The sequence below is a fragment of the Panulirus ornatus genome, chromosome 30, assembly GCF_036320965.1.
Source record: "Panulirus ornatus isolate Po-2019 chromosome 30, ASM3632096v1, whole genome shotgun sequence".
Taxonomy (NCBI): Eukaryota; Metazoa; Arthropoda; class Malacostraca; order Decapoda; family Palinuridae; genus Panulirus; species Panulirus ornatus.
The window spans coordinates 16289235-16313989 of NC_092253.1; the positions used below are offsets into that span (position 1 = coordinate 16289235).

A 24755-nucleotide genomic window follows, 5' to 3' on the forward strand; every position below is an offset into this window, starting at 1 on the left:
AGAGTTAATGCCTTTTTGCTTGGAACCAAGGAAATATGACATTCACTTGTTTCATAATGTTAAGCTCTCTTCACAAATTGTTTCTAGCAGGTTTTGGAGTTTTCATCAACTATTCCCTAATTTCTGTTTTACATGGGGCTTTTTCAATTGACTCTTAAGTAATCTAGAAGACCTTTGAATTCCATTGTCAGGGTCTTTGGTTTTAAACTGTTTTGAGGCCAACTTGAGATTTATTTTTCAAGCTGCTGTTCTTCAGGATCTTTATTTCCTTCCCGTTATCACCTGTGTAGTGGTTTTCAAAAGTCACAAAAGGATCCCTTTCTGAGTATGAGAATCCTCTCATTTTTCATTGGATATCTGAGGCTGCTTCTCCCATGACAGAGTTTCAAACTGTATGCATATGTTATTTGAATCCCCTTATGTTGCCCTTTCAAGGACTCCATTCGCAGAATTCATCTTCAAAGCTCTTAAGGGAACTCCTTATTTGGTGTGTTTGAGCTTTTTTTGATAAAGGAATATTCTTGTTTTGAATTTCGACTGACTTTGTTGGCTCAACTAAGCCTCGTTGCCAGAGTTGCATCAGTAAGGTATTGCCTTGCTAGCCTTCAATGAGGAGAATTTTCCTAGATTACCATCTGTAAGGTGGAAAATCATTTAAATGCTATAATGTAACCCTTGGTAATTTAGGGGATATCATTTTCCTTTTAAGAAGTTTTTCTATTGCCCTTATTGTCGTGCTTTCATTAGCTCACAGGAAAGCTGGTCCTGGAGAAGAAAATGGGTTTTGACTATTTCTCTTCAAGTTGCATCCCATGAGCAATTCTAATATTGCTTCCCATCCCACCTTCCCCTCTTTATTCTTTACCAACTTTGAAAACCACTGAAGTGATATCCTAGGCCCAGGTATGGTTAGGCAGCTGGTGGGATGATGACATCATCACCAAGAGGAGGCAGTTGATTGGATAGGTGTTTTCTTTCTTGAAAACTTAATCTTTTCCTCTTCTTTCCTTATTTTTCTATTTCTTCAGCCATTTCTTATTTCAGTTAAGGCCTAGCTTTGATGAGGTGTTTTCACTGTGACTGGAGCCTTCAACACAAGGAAAAGGTTACAGAAAAGAATAAGATAATGTTCATTTCTTCTGGGCTAACTCTTTCAGACTGTTTCTTTTCTAGTTCAAAGTGAATATCTTACACAGTTTTTATTAGTGTCTTTTGAAATAGATATAATGCTTAGATTAATTTTTGGTAACTTAAGCATTGTTAGAGGATTTTCTTGTAAGGTGGCTGATATTTCTTACTTAGATTGGATTACAATTGCAATCTAATGGGCTGTCAGTATGAGATCAGTTACAGTGGAAAAATAGTTGTGGTGCATGAGAGGCTAATTTCTTCAAAGCATGATGGTGGTGACTTTCACCTTCCTGTTTTTTGAAATATTGTTTTCACGAACACTCACTGCCTAACACATGAGGCTGTTTTTCCAGGTAGTCTGTTATAATACTTGCATGCTGGAACTCTCTGAGCATGCACTATGGATCCATTGCTGATAACCATGTCTCTTGTATTAAGCATAAAACATGTCATAACTCAAACAAAACAGGGAAGCTATCATTGATTAACTAATGACTTAAGCTGTGAAAAATAGGCCTTTTATGTTTTAAAGCTGCTCATTTTTATGTCCTGATGAGCATTGTAATAAAATCCTGATTATTGCAAATGAAGGATTGTATTTATGGAAAGTGTGAAAAAAGTATTTTAATCTTTACAATGCTTTTTCTTCATAGTTCTTCGATGAGATCCGCATTGAGGATCCCAGAGTACCTGAGCTGTGTAACAAGACTAGTGAACTCTCTCCATACTCTATTCTACTCAACTGTTTACAAAGAAACTTTGGTCTTAATGGTGCAAATATAGATTCAAGATTGGTCACTCAGAAGAATCAAAAGAATGAATTTGTGATGACTGTTGGCAAACACACAGTGCAAGTTCAGTGTAAGAACAAAAAGGATGGCAAACAGAGAGCATCACAAGCTATTCTTCAGGTAATGTTGTTTTACTGTAGTTGCTTCTATTCTTATGTAAGCAGATTTTTCTAGTATATTATTGTTTCATTCAGTGAAAGTCTGTCCTTGTCATGGTAATATAGTATGTACTTGTAACCCATGAACTGATAGTTCTTAGTTAATGTAGTCATAATCAAGTGGGAGTGAAGTGATATCACATATTGATCAGAAGAGCAGTTTTGAAACTTTAGGGGAACTTTCAGTCAACCAACCCCGTTGATAAGGGAAACTTTGTTGTAGATAAGGAAAAGATATGTGTGAATTCATGATAATATATTTCTTCCAGCAGAAGAGACCAGTGAGCATATGGGGAAAGATTTATTTGTAAACATGTGAAAAATGTCTTTCCCTGCAGGGGTGGCTTGTGAGCATGGTAGATGAGATAGCTTTCTTTTCATTAGAAATGATAAAGTAATTATCCTTTAGAAATCTTTGCTTAAGACCACTACCCATTCACAAGAATAGTTTCACATTGCATAAGCACTGCTTACCACCTCTAGGAGGTTGGATCGTGTCATGGGCCCATACCTCCATTGTCTCCCAATTAAGTGATTTCTCCTTTGCAAGTGGCTGTCTGTTTGCTTTCTTGTTATCTTTTCTAGTGATTTACAGATCACATTTGTTAGGGAGACTGTTTTGTAGTTCACTGCAATGCCTTAATCATGTCTTAGATATGGTGCAACATTTACCCTCTTCCACACCTGTAGCATTAAGTCTTCCACTAGTGATCTAATTAACAGTATTCTGATTGACCTACCATGTGTCTCTGAACATTCCTCTAACACATATGGAAAGCCTTCATGAGGACTATGAGTCAAGCTATTTCAGTAGCCTGGTTATGACTTTTCTGCCAGTTTCAATTTCTTGAAAGACTTCTACCCAGTCATATCTCATTGGTTTTAGGACATTAGTATTCTTCACTGTGATAACATTTATAAACTTATCATTCATCTCCCCAAATATTTAGAGTAATTATTAGTGTTTATTCCCTCCAAATCCTTTGGCTGATTAACTGCTTTTTAATGAAAATTTGTATTGTCTTTTGTCTTGTCCACAATATTCTTTTCAAAGTTTTACTCCTCCTCTCTTTATTTTGCAATACCTACTAGCTTCTTGCTATCTCATACCTTTCAAATGCTGGTTGGCTACAGTATCAACTGTATCTCCTCCATAGTACTTCACTGAGCTGTTTCATTCTTTCCTCTTCTTTATTGAACCATGTCTCTCTTTTTCAATATTTCTCCTGTCATTATGTCTGGTGGTAACCAAATTCCTCTTTCCTTTATTATAGAGTGTAAAGAACTTTCTGTAGCACTGACTGTCTTGAAGGAGCAGATAGGAAAACCTTGAGGTTGTATGATTCATTATGAAAATTGATATTGAACTGTAGTTGCTGATGGCTTTTTGCAATTGCAGTATTGTAACCAGTGAGATTAGGTGTTTCTTTTGCTCAAAATTTGGGAAAAGTTTAAATTTCAGTGCCACAATGGGGTACTCTAGTTTTCTGGAGTTCACATTCTCATCGGGACCTTGTTATTTATTACACCCTTAGGGGTGGAACAGAAGGGGAAGGTGTTGCCCTACTCCATGAGAGCAATAGCATTTTTCTTTTACCAAAAAACATTTGAGGTGTGCTGGAGTTTTGGTTTTTCAAATAATCTGAGAGCCCCATTATCTTTAAGAACTACTGCACTGGAGTTGCTCTGCCAGTGGCCTGTTAATGGTCAGGAGCTAAAGGCTGAGAAGCAACAGTTGAGTTTGCCATTTATGCTGGGGAGTAAAAGGGATGGGTGATTGAGGATGATGGCTCTTAATGTAATTGGGATTACTGGTGAGTAAAAGGAGGGAGCTTGTGGAGAAATTTAAAAGTTTAGTTTGGATGTGCTGGGCATTGGGAAAACCCATATCCTTGGGCAGGGTGTATGGAGTGAAAATAGAGAAGGATATGAGAGGAGAGTTGTATGAATGAAATACGTGAAAATTATCTGGGAAGAGGGAAGAAAGGATGTGCAATTCTGCTGTCACTGAGAGTATGGGAGGGTGTTTTAGAGCATGTAAGGAATGGATCAGTAATATTGTGGGTGAAAGGAAAGAACAGAATTGTAAAGTATGCTTGGTTATATGTATATGTACTTGTAAATACTGAGACTCTGTGAGGTAAGGATGAAATGGAGCATTTATGAAGAAATTTGAATGACTGTAGAAAGATTTAAAGAAAGAGAAAAAGTGGTTGTGATGGGTGTTATGAATACAAAGGTGGGATATGATGAAATTGGCAAGATAGCATATGGGGAGTGATTGGAGTAAATGAGAATAAAAGTTATGTTGTGGATCTCTGCACTGTGAGGGTTGATTCCTTGCAAGCACCTTTTTTTCAGAATAAGATTATGCAAAGGTATACATGGATAAGAAATGATGGAAGAGAAGAGCAAATGGGTGTAATTGACCGTTTAGCAATGGATAAAGGGTTAAGAAGGGCTGTGCTGGATGCTTGAGTTGTGAGAGGGTTTTTTGGAAATTCTGACCATTTTGCAGTTCTTGTGGGGGTGAGAATCAAGGGAAAGTGAAGGTATGATGTAAAGAAAAATGTATAGGAAAAAGTGTTGGCAAGTGAGAAGATGAATCAGAAGGAATGCAAGGAGTAGGAAAAAATGGTGAATGAAAGTTCAGATGGAAGTGCAGTAAATGTAGGAATGCTGTCATGTGCGAATGAGGAGTTGAAATATATAGAAAAAGACTGTTAAAAGTTGTAGAATTGATAGATGGATACAAGGTTGTGAGATATAAGAATGAAATGGGAAATGCATGATGATGGATGAGATTAGAAGTGCTGTGGAAGAGAAGAAAAGATATATGGTAGATTACTCGAAAGGAATGTATCAATGGAAGTTCAGCAAAGGAGGAAGGGAAGAGTATGAAATGTGGAAACAGAATGTTATGAAGCTGATAATGGAAAGCAATAATGAGGTTGAATGTAAGAAAGGTGCCTGGAGTGGATGGTATTACAGCTGAAATATTAAAGTATGGAGGAGAAAGTATGATAAAGTGGATGCCTTTGATATGTAATTTAGCATAGAATTAGAAGGTTGTGCCTGAGGACTAGATGAAAGCTATTATTATTCATTTATCTATAGGTGAAGATGTTAAGGATATATTTAGAAGATATAGGGGAATATGTCTGTTAAGTATACCTGGAAAAGTTTATGCAAGAGTGTTGATTGATAGAGTGATGGAAGTGACTGAAGACTGACTACATGAGAAGTAAATGAGTTTTAAGAAAGGTAGGGGATGTATGAATCAGAATTTTGTGTTGAAAATGATTGTGGAAAAGTATTTAGTGAAAGGTTAGAAGCTGTATGCAGCCTTTGTGGATCTGGAGGAAGTGTATGACAGAGTTGAGTGGAATGCTTTATGGAATCTGTTAAGGATTTATGGGATAGGGAGACATCTGATGGATGGTGTTGAAATTCTCTACAGAGTAGCAAATGCATGTGTAAGAGTGGATGGAAAGTTGAGCAAAAGTTTTGATATATCTGTGGGAGTGAGACAGGGCTGTGTGATGTCACTGTGGCTTTTTAACATATACATAGATGGAGTGACGAGAGATGAAGGTAAAACTGGGGAAAATGGTTCAGAGATGGAGTATGGTGCTGAGGTATGGTGGTTAGTGACAAACCTGTTGACAGATGATACTGTGTTATTTGAGAGTGAGGAGGAGTTGCAGAAGTTTGTGTTTTTATGATATGTGAAAGTGTAGGTGATTGAAGATAAATACAAGCAAAATTAGAGTAATGGTGTTTGAAAGGAAACAGAGTGAAAGTATGGACTTTGCAAAACCCTACAGAGTGAAAGAAATAAGTGCACTAAACTGTGTTATAGATATGGGGGAGAAAGACAAAGAAGTGAGAGAATTTAAGTAGCAGCTATCTTGGGTAAGTTTGGTGATATGAAAGAGAGATAAGGGAGAGAGCAGTACAAGTTAGAAGAGTCATTGGGTCCCTTAATAGAATAATGAAGATTAGAGGTGTAGGTATGAAAGTGAAGAAAGGATTAAGGAAAAGCATAGTCCTCCCAACCCTGATCTAGGCAGCCAAAACATGGATCATACAATGACTCACAGAGATCGAAAATCCAGGCTGTGTAAATGAGCTATTTAAGAGGAGCAACCGGTATGACCTGATGAAATGAAGAAAGAAATGAGGGGGTATATGAGAGATTTGATATGATAGAATGCAAAGGGAATGAATTGAGAAGTGGGAGAGTGAGTGAAATATGATACTTTGAAGTGGTTGAGGCATGTGAAATGAATAAATGACAGGAATACAATGAGAGTGTATACAGTGAAAGTACAGTACAGTTTTAGTACAATTAAAGGGGCCTGGTGTGAGAAGAGGATCATCTATGACATGGAGAAATAGAGTGGAAAATTACTGGAGACAGAGAAATGGTGGAAGACATGGAAAGGTGTATGCAAAGGAGGTATGTAAGGACAGGGATAAGTGGAGACTTGTATTTTGTGGCTACTCCTTTGCTAGGATTTCCTGGAGGGAATGGATGTCAGAGATAAATAGGCTGTAATTTTATCATTTGAATATGCATAGGAGCATTCAGATCCTCTAAAGATGAGAATCTGTAAGCAGATTCTGGCAAGCTCCCTATGAATTTAAGACACAAAGGACTGGACTTAAAGTATCCCTTTAGACTAAGATATACACCGCCTAACCATTAATTTCCTTTTTTCCCTTTCATATATATTGGCAATTTCCTGAATTAGTGAGGTAGTGTTAAGAACTCATTTCAGTAACTAACTTTTCCTTGTTTCTCTTCCTGAGATTAAGCTTTGCTGCGAATGGATGGAACAACCAAAAACTATGTTTTCTTTGCAGTAGTACTCTTCATGCAAACAAAATGAAGATATTTATTGATGGCTGAAAATGGTTTTGCGCATGAGTGAAATGTGGTCATATTGGATGATATAAATGTGAAAGTGGAATATGAATTTGGTGAGACAGTTGGTTGGCGACTAAAGGGGACGTGAGCGGGGGGCCAGAAACCCTCCCCTCCTTGTATTTTAACTTTCTAAAAGGGGAAACAGAAGAAGGAGTCACGCGGGGAGTGCTCATCCTCCTCGAAGGCTCAGATTGGGGTGTCTAAATGTGTGTGGTTGTAACCAAGATGAGAAAAAAGGAGAGATAGGTAGTATGTTTGAGGAAAGGAGCCTGGATGTTTTGGCTCTGAGTGAAACGAAGCTCAAGGGTAAAGAGGAAGAGTGGTTTGGGAATGTCTTGGGTGTAAAGTCAGGGGTTAGTGAGAGGACAAGAGCAAGGGAAGGAGTAGCACTACTCCTGAATCAGGAGTTGTGGGAGTATGTGATAGAGTGTAAGAAAGTAAATTCTAGATTGATATGGGTAAAACTGAAAGTTGATGGAGAGAGATGGGTGATTATTGGTGCATATGCACCTGGGCATGAGAAGAAAGATCATGAGAGGCAAGTGTTTTGGGAGCAGCTGAATGAGTGTGTTAGTGGTTTTAATGCACAAGACCAGGTTGTAGTGATGGGTGATTTGAATGCAAAGGTGAGTAATGTGGCAGTTGAGGGAATAATTGGTATACATGGAGTGTTCAGTGTTGTAAATGGAAATGGTGAAGAGCTTGTAGATTTATGTGCTGAAAAAGGTCTGGTGATTGGGAATACCTGGTTTAAAAAGCGAGATATACATAAGTATACATATGTAAGTAGGAGAGATGGCCAGAGAGTGTTATAGGATTATGTGTTAATTGATAGACGCACGAAAGAGAGACTTTTGGATGTTAATGTGCTGAGCGGTGCAACTGGAGGGATGTCTGATCATTATCTTGTGGAGGCGAAGGTGAAGATTTGTGGGGGTTTTCAGAAAAGAAGAGAGAATGTTGGGGTGAAGAGAGTGGTGAGAGTAAGTGAGCTTGGGAAGGAGACTTGTGTGAGGAAGTACCAGGAGAGACTGAGTACAGAATGGAAAAAGGTGAGAACAAAGGAGGTAAGGGGAGTGGGGAAGGAATGGGATGTATTTAGGGAAGCAGTGATGGCTTACGCAAAAGATGCTTGTGGCATGAGAAGCGTGGGAGGTGGGTTGATTAGAAAAGGTAGTGAGTGGTGGGATGAAGAAGTAAGATTATTTGTGAAAGAGAAGAGAGAGGCATTTGGACGATTTTTGCAGGGAAAAATGCAAATGAATGGGACATGTATAAAAGAAAGAGGCAGGAGATCAAGAGAAAGGTGCAAGAGGTGAAAAAGAGGGCAAATGAGAGTTGGGGTGAGAGAGTATCATTAAATTTTAGGGAGAATAAAAAGATGTCTTGGAAGGAGGGATATAAAGTGCATAAGACAAGGGAACAAATGGGAACTTCAGTGAAGGGCGCTAATGGGGAGGTGATAACAAGTAGTGGTGATGTGAGGAGGAGATGGAGTGAGTATTTTGAAGGTTTGTTGAATGTGTTTGATGATAGAGTGGCAGATATAGGGTGTTTTGGTCGAGGTGGTGTGCACAGTGAGAGGGTTAGGGAAAATTATTTGGTAAATAGAGAAGAGGTAGTAAAAGCTTTATGGAAGATGAAAGCTGGCAAGGCAGCAGGTTTGGATGGTATTGCAGTGGAATTTATTAAAAAAGGGGGTGAGTGTATTGTTGACTTGTTGGTAAGGTTATTTAATGCATGTATGATTCATGGTGAGGTGCCTGAGGATTGGCAGAATTCTTGCTTAGTGCCATTGTACAAAGGCAAAGGGGATAAGAGTGAGTGCTCAAATTACAGAGGTATAACTCTGTTGAGTATTCCTCGTAAATTATATGGGAGGGTATTGATTGAGAGGGTGAAGGCATGTAAAGAGCATCAGATTGGGGAAGAGCAGTGTGGTTTCAGAAGTGGTAGAGGATGTGTGGATCAGGTGTTTGCTTTGAAGAATGTACGTAAGAAATACTTAGAAAAGCAAATGGATTTGTATGTAGCATTTATGGATCTGGAGAAGGCATATGATAGAGTTGATAGAGATGCTCTGTGGAAGGTTTTAAGAATATATGGTGTGGGAGGCAAGTTGTTAGAAGCAGTGAAAAGTTTTTATCGAGGATGTAAGGCATGTGTACGTGTAGGAAGAGAGGAAAGTGATTGGTTCTCAGTGAATGTAGGTTTGCGGCAGGGGTGTGTGATGTCTCCATGGTTGTTTAATTTGTTTATGGATGGGGTTGTTAGGGAGGTGAATGCAAGAGTTTTGGAAAGAGGGGCAAGTATGCAGTCTGTTGTGGATGAGAGAGCTTGGGAAGTGAGTCAGTTGTTCGCTGATGATACAGTGCTGGTGGCTGATTCATGTAAGAAACTGCAGAAGCTGGTGACTGAGTTTGGTAAAGTGTGTGAAAGAAGAAAGTTAAGAGTAAATGTGAATAAGAGCAAGGTTATTAGGTACAGTAGGGTTGAGGGTCAAGTCAATTGGGAGGTAAGTTTGAATGGAGAAAAACTGGAGGAAGTAAAGTCTTTTAGATACCTGGGAGTGGATCTGCCAGCGGATGGAACCATGGAAGTGGAAGTGAATCATAGGGTGGGGGAGGGGGCGAAAATTCTGGGAGCCTTGAAGAATGTGTGGAAGTCGAGAACATTATCTCGGAAAGCAAAAATATCTATGTTTGAAGGAATAGTGGTTCCAACAATGTTGTATGGTTGTGAGGCATGGGCTATGGATAGAGTTGTGCGCAGGAGTGTGGATGTGCTGGAAATGAGATGTTTGAGGACAATATGTGGTGTGAGGTGGTTTGATCGAGTAAGTAATGTAAGGGTAAGAGAGATGTGTGGAAATAAAAAGAGTGTGGTTGAGAGAGCAGAAGAGGGTGTTTTGAAATGGTTTGGTCACATGGAGAGAATGAGTGAGGAAAGATTGACCAAGAGGATATATGTGTCAGAGGTGGAGGGAACGAGGAGAAGTGGGAGACCAAATTGGAGGTGGAAAGATGGAGTGAAAAAGATTTTGAGTGATCGGGGCCTGAACATGCAGGAGGGTGAAAGGCGGGCAAGGAATAGAGTGAATTGGAACGATGTGGTATACCGGGGTCGACGTGCTTTCAATGGATTGAACCAGGGCATGTGAAGCGTCTGGAGTAAACCATGGAAAGTTGTGTGGGGCCTGGATGTGGAAAGGGAGCTGTGGTTTCGGTGCATTATTACATGACAGCTAGAGACTGAGTGTGAACAAATGGGGCCTTTGGTGTCTTTTCCTAGCGCTACCTCACACACATGAGGGGGGAGGGGGTTGTTATTCCATGTGTGGTGAGGTGGCGATGGGAACAAATAAAGGCAGACAGTATGAATTATGTACATGTGTATATATGTACATGTCTGTGTGTGTATATATATGTGTACATTGAGATGTATAGGTATGTATATTTGCGTGTGTGGACGTGTATGTATATACATGTGTATGTGGGTGGGTTAGGCCATTCTTTCGTCTGTTTCCTTGCGCTACCTCGCTAACGCGGGAGACAGCGACAAAGCAAGATAAATGAAATAAATAAATAGTTGGTAAATGGGGAGTGCCTGGAGTAAATGGGAATGGAAGCTATTTTGTGGATATTTGTGATGAGAGGGGTTTATTCCTTGCATGTACCTTCTTTCAGAACAAGATGGTCCATAGATATACATGGATGAGGAATGATGGAAGAGAAGAGCAAAAGGCTTTGATTGACCATGTGGCAGTGGATGAAAGATTGAGGAAGACTGTGCTGGATGGTAGAGTTGTGAAGAGATACTTTGGAGACTGACCATTTCGCAGTTCTTGTAGGAATGAGGATCGGACAGAAATGAAGATATGGCATAAGGAAGAGTGGAGAGGTATAAGTGTTGGCAAGTGAGAAAATGAATCAGGGAAAATGCAAGGAGGAGTATGAAAGAAACTTAAGTGAAAGCTTAGATGGAAGTGCAGTGAATGTAGAAATACAGTCATGTGTGAATGAGGTGTTTAAAATGTTTAGAGAAATACTATCAAAGGTTGTAGAATCAGTAGTTAGATACAAGGTAGTATGATACAGGAATGTAAAAGGCAGTGCATGGAGAAAAGAAGAGATTAGAGATGCTGTTGAAGAGAAGAAAAAGGCATATGGTAGATTGTTCATTAGGAATGTACTAGTGGAAGTTCCAAAAAAGGAGGGAAGAATACAAAGTATGTAAGCAGAATGTTAAGAAGCTGATAGGAAAGCAAAGAAAGAGTAAATGAAAATTTTGGAAGAATGTTAAGTGAAAGTTTTGGGATGATAGAAAATCATACTGGAAGGTGAAAAAGGAAAAAGGTGTTTGTAAGAATGGAAGTGTTGATGTGAGAAGTAAGGAAGGTGCATTGCTGAATCAAAAGGAGGAAGTGAAAGGAAGATGGAAAAAGAATTTTGAAGAAGTGATGAATGTGGGAGAAGGAGAGGCAACAGTTGTTGCATGCTTGCATGCATGGGTATGGAAGATGGAAGGAAGAGGATGCAAGTGCAGGGGCCTATAGCAAAAAGGGAGGTTTTTTTTTTTTTTTTATACTTTGTCGCTGTCTCCCGCGTTTGTGAGGTAGCGCAAGGAAACAGACGAAAGAAATGGCCCAACCCCCCCCCATACACATGTATATACATACGTCCACACACGCAAATATACATACCTACCCAGCTTTCCATGGTTTACCCCAGACGCTTCACATGCCTTGATTCAATCCACTGACAGCACGTCAGCCCCGGTATACCACATCGCTCCAATTCACTCTGTTCCTTGCCCTCCTTTCACCCTCCTGCATGTTCAGGCCCCGATCACACAAAATATTTTTCACTCCATCTTTCCACCTCCAATTTGGTCTCCCTCTTCTCCTTGTTCCCTCCACCTCCGACACATATATCCTCTTGGTCAATCTTTCCTCACTCATCCTCTCCATGTGCCCAAACCACTTCAAAACACCCTCTTCTGCTCTCTCAACCACGCTCTTTTTATTTCCACACATCTCTCTTACCCTTACGTTACTCACTCGATCAAACCACCTCACACCACACATTGTCCTCAAACATCTCATTTCCAGCACATCCATCCTCCTGCGCACAACTCTATCCATAGCCCACGCCTCGCAACCATACAACATTGTTGGAACCACTATTCCTTCAAACATACCCATTTTTGCTTTCCGAGATAATGTTCTCGACTTCCACACATTCTTCAAGGCCCCCAGAATTTTCGCCCCCTCCCCCACCCTATGATCCACTTCCGCTTCCATGGTTCCATCCGCTGCCAGATCCACTCCCAGATATCTAAAACACTTCACTTCCTCCAGTTTTTCTCCATTCAAACTCACCTCCCAATTGACTTGACCCTCAACCCTACTGTACCTAATAACCTTGCTCTTATTCACATTTACTCTTAACTTTCTTCTTCCACACACTTTACCAAACTCAGTCACCAGCTTCTGCAGTTTCACACATGAATCAGCCACCAGCGCTGTGTCATCAGCGAACAACAACTGACTCACTTCCCAAGCTCTCTCATCCCCAACAGACTTCAAACTTGCCCCTCTTTCCAAAACTCTTGCATTTACCTCCCTAACAACCCCATCCATAAACAAATTAAACAACCATGGAGACATCACACACCCCTGCCGCAAACCTACATTCACTGAGAACCAATCACTTTCCTCTCTTCCTACACGTACACATGCCTTACATCCTCGATAAAAACTTTTCACTGCTTCTAACAACTTGCCTCCCACACCATATATTCTTAATACCTTCCACAGAGCATCTCTATCAACTCTATCATATGCCTTCTCCAGATCCATAAATGCTACATACAAATCCATTTGCTTTTCTAAGTATTTCTCACATACATTCTTCAAAGCAAACACCTGATCCACACATCCTCTACCACTTCTGAAACCACACTGCTCTTCCCCAATCTGATGCTCTGTACATGCCTTCACCCTCTCAATCAATACCCTCCCATATAATTTACCAGGAATACTCAACAAACTTATACCTCTGTAATTTGAGCACTCACTCTTATCCCCTTTGCCTTTGTACAATGGCACTATGCACGCATTCCGCCAATCCTCAGGCACCTCACCATGAGTCATACATACATTAAATAACCTTACCAACCAGTCAACAATACAGTCACCCCCTTTTTTAATAAATTCCACTGCAATAATGAGACTGAAGGTAGGAAAGGCACCTGAAGTGGATGGGATTATGGCTGAAATGCTGAAGTAAGGACGAGAGAGTGTGATAGAATAATTTAGCATGGAAACAGAAGATTGTGCCTGTGGATTGGGTGAAAGCTATTATATTCCCTTTATCCAAAGGGAAAGGTGCTAAGGATGTATGTAGCAACTATAGGGGAATAAGTCTATTAAATATACCAAGAAAAACGTATGCAAGAATTTTAATTAAGTGTGATGGGTGTAACTGAATGCAGAATGAGTGAAGAGCAAGGGAGTTTTAGGAAAGGTAGGGATGTGTGGATCAGATTTTTGTGGTAAATATGACCATGAAATTGTATTTAGCAAAAGATAAGAAGTTGTATGGGCTTTTATGGATTTCGAGAAAGCCCATGACAGATTGAGTGGAATGCTTTATTAGATGTGTTAAGAATATATGGTATATGGGGACAACTGTTGCATGGTGTAAAAGCCCTCTATAAAGGAGCAGATACATGTGTAAGAGTGGATGGACAGCTGAATTAAAGTTTTAGGATACATGTAGGAGTGTGGTAGGGCTGTGTGATGTCACCATGCCTTTTAGAAGGTTTCTTGAATGTGTTTGATGATAGAGTGGCAGATATAGGGTGTTTTTGTCAAGGTGGTGTGCAAAGTGAGAGGGTTAGGGAAAATGATTTGGTAAACAGAGAAGAGGTAGTAAAAGCTTTGCGGAAGATGAAAGCCGGCAAGGCAGCAGGTTTGGATGGTATTGCAGTGGAATTTATTAAAAAAGGGGGGTGACTGTATTGTTAACTGGTTGGTAAGGTTATTTAATGTATGTATGATTCATGGTGAGGTGCCTGAGGATTGGCGGAATGCTTGCATAGTGCCATTGTACAAAGGCAAAGAGGATAAGAATGAGTGCTCAAATTACAGAGGTATAAGTTTGTTGAGTATTCCTGGTAAATTATATGGGAGGGTATTGATTGAGAGGGTGAATGCATGTACAGATTATCAGATTGGGGAAGAGCAGTGTGGTTTCAGAAGTGGTAGAGGATGTATGGATCAGGTGTTTGCTTTGAAGAATGTATGTGAGAAATACTTAGAAAAGCAAATGGATTTGTATGTAGCATTTATGGATCTGGAGAAGGCATATGATAGAGTTGATAGAGATGCTTTGTGGAAGGTACTAAGAATATATGATGTGGGAGGCAAGTTGTTAGAAGCAGTGAAAAGTTTTTATCGAGGACGTAAGGCATGTGTACGTGTAAGAAGAGAGGAAAGTGATTGGTTCTCAGTGAATGTAGGTTTGCGGCAGGGGTGTGTGATTTCTTCATGGTTGTTTAATTTGTTTATGGATGGGGTTGTTAGGGAGGTGAATGCAAGAGTTTTGGAAAGAGGGGCAAGTATGCAGTCTGTTGTGGATGAGAGTGCTTTGGAAGTGAGTCAGTTGTTGTTCGCTGATGATGCAGCGCTGGTGACTGATTCATGTGAGAAACTGCAGAAGCTGGTGACTGAGCTTGGTAAAGTGTGTGAAAGAAGAAAGTTAAGAGTAAATGTGAATAAGAGCAAGGTTATTAGGTACAGTAGGGTTGAGGGTCAAGTCAACTAGGAGGTAAGTTTGAATGGAGAAAAATTGGAGGAAGGAAAGTGTTTTAGATATCTGGGAGTGGATCTGGCTGTGGATGAAACCATGGAAGCTGAAGTGGATCATAGGGTGGGGAAGGGGGCAAAAATCCTGGGAGCCTTGAAGAGTGTTTGGAAGTCGAGAACATTATCTCGGAAAGCAAAAATGTCTATGTTTGAAGGAATAGTGGTTCCAACAATGTTGTATGGTTGCAAGGCGTGGGCTATGGATAGAGTTGTGCGCAGGAGGGTGGATGTGCTGGAAATGAGATGTTTGAGAACAATATTTATTTACCTCCTTCCAAAACATCTTTTTATTCTCCCTGAAATTTAATGATACTCTCTCACCCCAACTCTCATTTGCCCTCTTTTTCACCTCTTGGACCTTTCTCTTGACCTCCTGCCTCTTTCTTTTATACCTCTCCCACTCATTTGCATTTTTTCCCTGCAAAAATCGTCCAAATGCCTCTCTCTTCTCTTTCACTAATAATCTTACTTCTTCATTCCACCATTCACTACCCTTTCTAATCAACCCACCTCCCACGCTTCTCATGCCACAAGCATCTTTTGCGCAAGCCATCACTGCTTCCCTAAATACATCCCATTCCTCCCCCACTCCCCTTATCTTCTTTGTTCTCACCTTTTTCCATTCTGTACTCAGTCTCTCCTGGTACTTCCAGGAGACAGCGACAAAGTATAATAAAAAAAAAAAAATATAAAATATATATATATATATATATATATATATATATATATATATATATATATATTTTTTTTTTTTTTTTTTTTTTGCTTTGTCGCTGTCTCCCGCGTTTGCGAGGTAGCGCAAAGAAACAGACGAAAGAAATGGCCCAACCCACCCCCATACACCTGTATATACATACGTCCACACACGCAAAATATACATACCTACACAGCTTTCCATGGTTTACCCCTGACGCTTCACATGCCCCGATTTAATCCACTGACAGCACGTCAACCCCGGTATACCACATCGCTCCAATTCACTCTATTCCTTGCCCTCCTTTCACCCCCCTGCATGTTCAGGCCCCGATCACACAAAATCTTTTCCACTCCATCTTTCCACCTCCAATTTGGTCTCCCTCTTCTCCTCGCTCCCTCCACCTCCGACACATATATCCTCTTGGTCAATCTTTCCTCACTCATTCTCTCCATGTGCCCATAGCGTGGGCTATGGATAGAGTTGTGCGCCGGATATATATATATATATATATATATATATATATATATATATATATTTTTCATATATATATGTATATATAACAAAAAGCTAATCATGAAATAACAACCCCCTCCCCCCTCATGTGCATGAGGTAGCACTAGGAAAAGACAACAAAGGCCACATTCATTCACACTCAGTCTCTAGCTGTCATGTAACAATGCACCAAAACCACAGCTCCATTTCCACGTCCAGGCCCCACAGAACTTTCCATGGTTTACCCCAGACGCGTCACATGCCCTGGTTCAATCCATTGACAGCACGTCGACCCCGGTATACCACATCATTCCAATCTAATCTATTCCTTGCACGCCTTTCACCCTCCTGCAAGTTCAGACCCCGATCGCTCAAAATCTTTTTCACTCGATCTTTCCACCTCCAATTTGGTCTCCCACTTCTCCTTGTTCCCTCCACCTCTGACACATATATCCTCTTGGTCAATCTTTCCTCACTCATTCTCTCCATGTGACCAAACCATTTCAAAACACCCTCTTCTGCTCTCTCAACCACACTCTTTTTATTACCACACATCTCTCTTACCCTATTATTACTAACTCCATCAAACCACCTCACACCACATACTGTCCCTATACATCTCATTTCCAGCACATCCACCCTCCTCTGCACAACTATATCTATAGCCCACGCCTTGCAACCATAAAACATTGTTGGAACCACTATTCCCTCAAACATACCCATTTTTGCTTTCCGAGATAATGTTTTCGACTTCCACACATTTTTCAACGCTCCTAGAACTTTTGCCCCCTCCCCCACCCTATGATTCACTTCCGCTTCCATGGTTCCATCCGCGACCAAATCCACTTCCAGATATCTAAAACACTTCACTTCCTCCAGTTTTTCTCCGTTCAAACTTACCTCCCAATTGACTTGTCCCTCTACCCTACTGTACCTAATAACCTTGCTCTTATTCGCATTTACTCTCAGCTTTCTTCTTTCACACATTGTACCAAACTCAGTCACCAGCTTCTGCAGTTTCTCACACGAATCAGCCACCAGCGCTGTATCATCATCGAACAACAACTGACTCACTTCCCAAGCTCTCTCATCCACAACAGACTGCATACTTGCCCCTCTTTCCAAAACTCTTACATTCACCTCCCTAACGTCCCCATCCATAAACAAATTAAACAACCATGGAGACATCACACACCCCTGCCGCAAACCTACATTCACTGAGAACCAATCACTTTCCTCTCTTCCTACACGTACACACGCCTTACATCCTCGATAAAAACTTTTCACTGCTTCTAACAACTTGCCTCCCACACCATATATTCTTAATACCTTCCACAGAGCATCTCTATCAACTCTATCATATCCCTTCTCCAGATCCATAAATGCTACATACAAATCCATTTGCTTTTCAAAGTATTTCTCACATACATTCTTCAAAGCAAACACCTGATCCATACATCCTCTACCACTTCTGAAACCACACTGCTCTTCTCCAATCTGATGCTCTGTACATGCCTTCACCCTCTCAGTCAATACCTTCCCATATAATTTACCAGGAATACACAACAAACTTATACCTCTGTAATTTGAGCACTCACTTTTATGCCCTTTGCCTTTCTACAATGGCACTATGCAAGCATTCCGCCAATACTCAGACACCTCACCATAAGTCACACATACAATGAATAACCTTACCAACCAGTCATCAATACAGTCACCCCCTTTTTCAATAAAGTCCACTGAAATACCATCCAAACCCACTGCCTTGCCGGCTTTCATCTTCCGCAAAGCTTTTAGTATCTCTTCTCTGTTTACCAAATCATTCTCCATAGCCCTCTCACTTTGCACACCACCTCGACCAAAACACCCTATATCTGCCACTCTATCATCAAACACATTCAACAAACCTTCAAAATACTCACTCCACCTCCTCACATCACCACTACTTGTCATCACCTCCCAATTAGCCCCCTTCACTGAAGTTCCCATTTGTTCCCTTGTCTTATGCACTTTATTTACCTCCTTCCAAAACATCTTTTTATTTTCCCTAATATTTAATGATACTGTCTCACCCCAACTCTCATTTGCTCTCTTTTCCATATCTTGCACCTTTCTCTTGACCTCCTGCCTCTTTCTTTTATACATCTCCCACTCATTTGCATTATTTCCCTGCAAAAATCGTCCAAATGCCTCTCTCTTCTCTTTCACTAATAATCTTACTTCTTCATCCCACCACTCACAACCCTTTCTGATCTGCCCACCTCCCACGCTTCTCATGTCACAAGCATCCTTTATGCAAGCCACCACTGATTCCCTAAAAACATTCCATTCCTCCCCCACTCCCCTTACCTCCTTTGTTCTCAGCTTTTTCCATTCTGTACTCAGTCTCTCCTGGTACTTCCTCACACAAGTCTCCTTCCCAAGCTCACTTACTCTCACCACTCTCTTCACCCCAACATTCTCTCTTCTTTTCTGAAAAACTCTACAAATCTTCACCTTCGCCTCCACAAAATAATAATCGGACATCCCTCCAGTTGCACCTCTCAGCACATTCAATTAACACGTAATCCAATAACGCTCTCTGGCCATCTTTCCTACTTACATACGTATACTTATGTATATCTCTCTTTTTAAACCAGGTATTCCCAATCACCAGTCCTTTTTCAGCACATAAATCTACAAGCTCTTCACCATTTCCATTTACAACACTGAACACCCCATGTACACCACTTATTCCCTCAACTGCCACATTACTCACCTTTGCATTCAAATCACCCATTCAAATCACTATAACCCGTTCTCGTGCATCAAAACTACTAACACACTCACTCAGCTGCTCCCAAAACACTTGCCTCTCATGATCTTTCTTCTCATGCCCAGGTGCATTTGCACCAATAATCACCCATATCTCTCCATCCACTTTCAGTTTTACCTATATCAGTCTAGAGTTTACTTTCTTACACTCTATCATATACTCCCACCACTCCTGTTTCAGGAGTAGTGCTACTCCTTCCCTTGCTCTTGTCCTCTCACTAACCCCTGACTTTACTCCCAAGACATTCCCAAACCAGTCTTCCCCCTTACCCTTGAGCTTCGTTTCACTCAGAGCCAAAACGTCCAGGTTCCTTCCTTCAAACATACTACCTATCTCTCCTTTTTTTCTCATCGTTACATCCACACACATTTAGACACCCCAATCTGAACCTTCGAGGAGGATGAGCACTCCCCGCGTGACTCCTTCTTTTGTTTCCCATTTTAGAAGGTTAAAATACAAGGAGGGGAGGGTTTCTAGCCCCCCCGCTCTAGTCCCCTTTAGTTGCCTTTTACGACACGTGAGGAATGCGTGGGAAGTATTCTTTCTCCCCTATCCCCAGCACAGTAAAGTACAACGGTGATCAGAAAATAGGCCACCTGAGGACTAGCTCCACGACTTGGTTATGGGAGCATGACAGCCACCACCTGCCACACCTCACATACCATATCCAACAACTGTTAGGAGTCAATGTTGAGCAGCACTACGGGTCTGAGGCATACCAGGTAGTGAACTATGGGGTGGGAGGGCACTACTCTGTGCACCATGATACACTCACCAGCACCAACCATATACAGAACCACCGTCTTTCTACCTTTCTCGTCTACCTCTCTGATGTCAAGCAAGTCATCAACAAGTGGATGCTATACAGTGGGCAGATGCACAAGGTCCCATGCCTTCAAGATAGACATGCACACATCAACCGTCCACTTGCCTGAACTTTATCTCCTTCTCTCACTATTAGCTTACAAAATTTGTTTTCTTCAACTCAAGAAAATATAACTTTCGGAGATGTAAGGTGTTCCATAAGAGAATATTCGTACATAACGTAATACGGGAGAAAGAATACTTCCCACGCATTCCTCACGTGTCGTAGAAGGCGACTAAAGGGGACTAGAGCGGGGGGCTAGAAACCCTCCCCTCCTTGTATTTTAACTTTTTAAAATGGGAAACAGAAGAATGAGTCACGCGGGGAGTGCTCATCCTCCTCGAAGGCTCAGATTGGGGTGTCTAAATGTGTGTGGATGTAACCAAGATGAGAAAAAAGGAGAGATAGGTAGTATGTTTGAAGGAAGGAACCTGGATGTTTTGGCTCTGAGTGAAACGAAGCTCAAGGGTAAAGGGGAAGAGTGGTTTGGGAATGTCTTGGGAGTAAAGTAAGGGGTTAGTGAGAGGACAAAAGCAAGGGAAGGAATAGCACTACTCCTGAAACAGGAGTGGTGGGAGTATGTGATAGAGTGTAAGAAAGTAAACCCTAGATTGATATGGGTAAGACTGAAAGTAGATGGAGAGAGATGGGTGATTATTGGTGCATATGCACCTGGGCATGAGAAGAAAGATCATGAGAGGCAAGTATTCTGGGAGCAGCTGAATGAGTGTGTTAGTAGTTTTGATGCACGACACCGGGTTATAGTGATGGGTGATTTGAATGCAAAGGTAAGTAATGTGGCAGTTGAGGGAATAATTGGTATACATGGGGTGTTCAGTGTTGTAAATGGAAATGGTGAAGAGCTTGTAGATATATGTGCTGAAAAAGGACTGGTGATTGGGAATACCTGGTTTAAAAAGAGAGATATACATAAGTATACATATATAAGTAGGAGAGATGACCAGAGAGCACTATTGGATCACGGGTTAATTGATAGGCGCGCAAAAGAGAGACTTTTGGATATTAATGTGCTGAGAGGTGCAACTGGAGGGATGTCTGATAATTATCTTGTGGAGGTGAAGGTGAAGATTTGTAGAGGTTTTCAGAAAAGAAGAGAGAATGTTAGGTTGAAGAGAGTGGTGAGAGTAAGTGAGCTTGGGAAGGAGACTTGTGTGAGGAAGTACCAGGAGAGACTGAGTACAGGATGGAAAAAGGTGAGAACAAAGGAGGTAAGAGAGTGGGGGAGGAATGGGATGTATTTGTGGAAGCAGTGATGGCTTGTGCAAAAGATGCTTGTGGCATGAGAAGCGTGAGAGGTGGGCAGATTAGAAAGGGTAGTGAGTGGTGGGATGAAGTAAGATTATTAGTGAAAGAGAAGAGAGAGGCATTTGGACGATTTTTGCAGGGAAATAATGCAAATGAGTGGGGGATGTATAAAAGAAAGAGGCAGGAGGTCAAGAGAAAGGTGCAAGATGTGAAAAAGAGGGCAAATGAGAGTTGGGGTGAGACAGTATCATTAAATTTTAGGGAGAATAAAAACATGTTTTGGATGGAGGTAAATAAAGTGCATAAGATAAGGGAACAAATGGGAACTTCAGTGAAGGGGGCTAATGGGGAGGTAATAACAAGTAGTGGTGATGTGAGAAGGAGATGGAGTGAGTATTTTGAAGGTTTGTTGAATGTGTTTGATGATAGAGTGGCAGATATAGGGTGTTTTGGTTGAGGTGGTGTGCAAAGTGAGAGGGTTAGGGAAAATGATGTGGTAAACAGAGAAGAGGTAGTAAAAGCTTTGCAGAAGATGAAAACCGGAAAGGCAGCGGGTTTGGATGTTATTGCATTGGAATTTATCAAAAAGGGGGTAACTGTATTGTTGACTGGTTGGTAAGGTTATTTAATGTATGTATGGCTCATGGTGAGGTGCCTGAGGATTGGGGGAATGCTTGCATAGTGCCGTAGTACAAAGGCAAAGGGGACAAAGGTGAGTGCTCAAATTACAATGGTATAAGTTGGTTGAGTATTCTTGGGAAATTATATGGGATAGTATTGATCGAGAGGGTGAAGGCATGTACAGAGCATCAGATTGGGGAAGAACAGTGTGGTTTCAGAAGTGGTAGAGAATATGTGGATCAGGTGTTTGCTTTGAAGAATGTATGTGAGAAATACTTATATGGTGTGGGAGGCAAGTTGTTAGAAGCAGTGAAAAGTTTTTATCGAGGATGTAAGGCATGTGTACGTGTAGGAAGAGAGGAAAGTGATTGGTTCTCAGTGAATGTTGGTTTGTGGCAGGGGTGTGTGATGTCTTCATGGTTGTTTAATTTGTTTATGGATGGGGTTGTTAGGGAGGTGAATGCAAGAGTTTTGGAAAGGGGCAAGTATGCAGTCTGCTGTGGAAAAGAGAGCTTGTGAAGTGAGTCAATTGTTGTTCGCTGATGATACAGCGTTGGTGGCTGATTCTTGTGAGAAACTGCAGAAGCTGGTGACTGAGCTTGGTAAAGTGTGTGAAAGAAGAAAGCCGAGAGTAAATGTGAATAAGAGCAAGGTTATTAGGTAGAGTAGGTTGAGGGACAAGTCAATTGGGAGGTAAGTTTGAAATGAGAAAAACTGGAGGAAGTGAAGTGTTTTAGATACCTGGGAGTGGATTTGGCAGCGGATGGAACCACGTAAGCAGAAGTGAATCATAGGGTTGGGCAGGGGGCGAAAGTTCTTGACGCGTTGAAGAATGTGTAGAGGTCGAGAACGTTATCTTGGAAAGCAAAACTGGGTATGTTTGAAGGAATAGTTGTTCCAACAATGATATATGGTTGCGAGGCGTGGGCTATAGATAGAGTTGTGCGGAGGAGTGTGGATGTGCTGGAAATGAGATGTTTGAGGACAATAGGTGGTGTGAGGTGGTTTGATCGAATAAGTAATGGAAGGGTAAAAGAGATGTGTGGTAATAAAAAGAGTGTGGTTGAGAGAGCAGAAGAGGGTGTTTTAAAATGATTTGGTCACATGGAGAGAATGAGTGAGGAAAGACTGACAAAGAGGATATATGTGTCAGAGGTGGAGGGAACGAGAAGTGGTAAACCAAATTGGAGGTGGAGAGTTGGAGTGAAAAAGATTTTGAGGGATCGGGGCCTGAACATATAGGAGGGTGAAAGACGTGCAAGGAATAGAGTGAAGTGGAACGATGTGGTATACCGGGGCCGATGTGCTGTCAATGGATTGAACCAGGGCATGTGAAGCATCTGGGGTAAACCATGGAGAGTTCTTTGGGGCCTCGATATGGAAAGGGAGTTGTGGTTTCGGTGCATTATACATGACAGCTAGAGACTGAGTGTGAACGAATATGGCCTTTGTTGTCTTTTCCTAGCGCTACCTCGCGCACATGCTGGGGGAGGGGGTTGTTATTTCATGTGTGGCAGGGTGGCAAGGAGAATGAATAAGGGCAGACAGTATGAATTATGTACATGTGTATATATGTATATGTTTGTTTGTGTGTATATATATGTATACGTTGAGATGTATAGGTATGTATATGTGCTGTGTGTGGACGTGTATGTATATACATGTGTGTGTGGGTGGGTTGGGACATTTTTTCGTCGGTTTCCATGCGCTACCTCGCCAACGCGGGAGACAGCGAGAAAGTATAATGAATATAAATAAATGATATATATATATATATATATATATATATATATATATATATATATATATATATATATATATATATTCCTATGAGTTCACGGGGAAAATGAAACAAAATTGCTAAAGGATATCTTACCCTCTATTGCAATTTGGTTTAGGTATGTAGATGATGTTCTTTGTGTTTGGCCAACTTAACAATTTAGTACCTCCATCAAATTTACTGCAGAAAATGAAAATAATGGTATGTTACCATTTTTAGATTGCATGGTCCATAGACAAGGAAACAAGTTTAAGTGTAGCATATACAGAAAACCCACCAATGTATGCTGATATATCCATTATTACTCATCTCAACATGACAGAGTTAAATTATCATCATTTCAATCTATGTTCCTAAGGGCATTACGTATTTGCAGTCCAGAGTTTATTGATGATGAGTTTGAGAAGATATATTCTATTGGATCTGAGCTAAAGTACCCTAGATCTTTCATTGATAAATCCCTTAAGTTAGCAAAGAAATCATTTTATAGAGTTGAGCCCAAACCTCCTATTAACACCAAGAATCTTTTAGTTCTCCCTTTTAATAATAATTTCACTTTGCTTCCCATGTTGCTTAAATCCTTTAATGTAAATGTTGCCTTTAGCAACAATAATACTATAAAGAATATCTTAATCAGGAATTCACCAGAAAATTCTCTTGGTTGCATCTATAAAGTTCCTTGTGGAAACTGTGATAAATGTTATGTTGGTCAGACTGGTAAGGATCTTTCTGTTAGACTTAAGCAACATAAATATAGTATAAGAACGGGACAGGAATCAAATGCCTTGTTTAATCATGTTAAAAACTATGATCATTGTATTGACTGGAGTAACGCCATCTCAGTTGTTAACTCTAACTCTATTACCAAGAGAAATATCATTGAATCTTCTATTATTAAATACACAAAGAATTATAATCTTAATATTAGAGATGGTCTGTACAAATTAGATAACTTTATTGTTGATAAGATTTGTAAAATCATAAGTTTATGAACGCTCGTTGTATGTTTTGGACAATCACATGTTTACCAAATGGCGTCCTAGCTTCGTCTCTTCGATGTATAACAACTGACTGTTATATTCCTCTCTTGTGTCTCCCCTGATGATGTGATTATTACACGAAAGTGCACTTGGGAACTTTTTGTGTTTCATATTCCCCGTGGACTCATAGGAATATCTTGATCACGCGCAAAATTGTGATCCTTTCCAATATATATATATATATATATATATATATATATATATATATATATATATATATATATATATATATATATATATATATACATATATATATATATATACATATATATATTTTATTTATTTATTTTGCTTTG

At 40.5% G+C, this 24755-nt stretch overlaps 1 protein-coding gene across 2 annotated transcripts in view; it reads left to right on the top strand.

Moving 5' to 3' along the window:
* Positions 1–24755, top strand: part of pasha (partner of drosha) — a 458101-nt gene that overhangs the window by 366009 nt on the left and 67337 nt on the right. For both annotated transcript variants that reach the window (XM_071679815.1, XM_071679814.1), the window contains exon 9: positions 1785–2042. In XM_071679815.1, coding sequence (XP_071535916.1) covers positions 1785–2042 — 258 coding nt within the window. The remainder of the gene's footprint in view (positions 1–1784; positions 2043–24755) is intronic.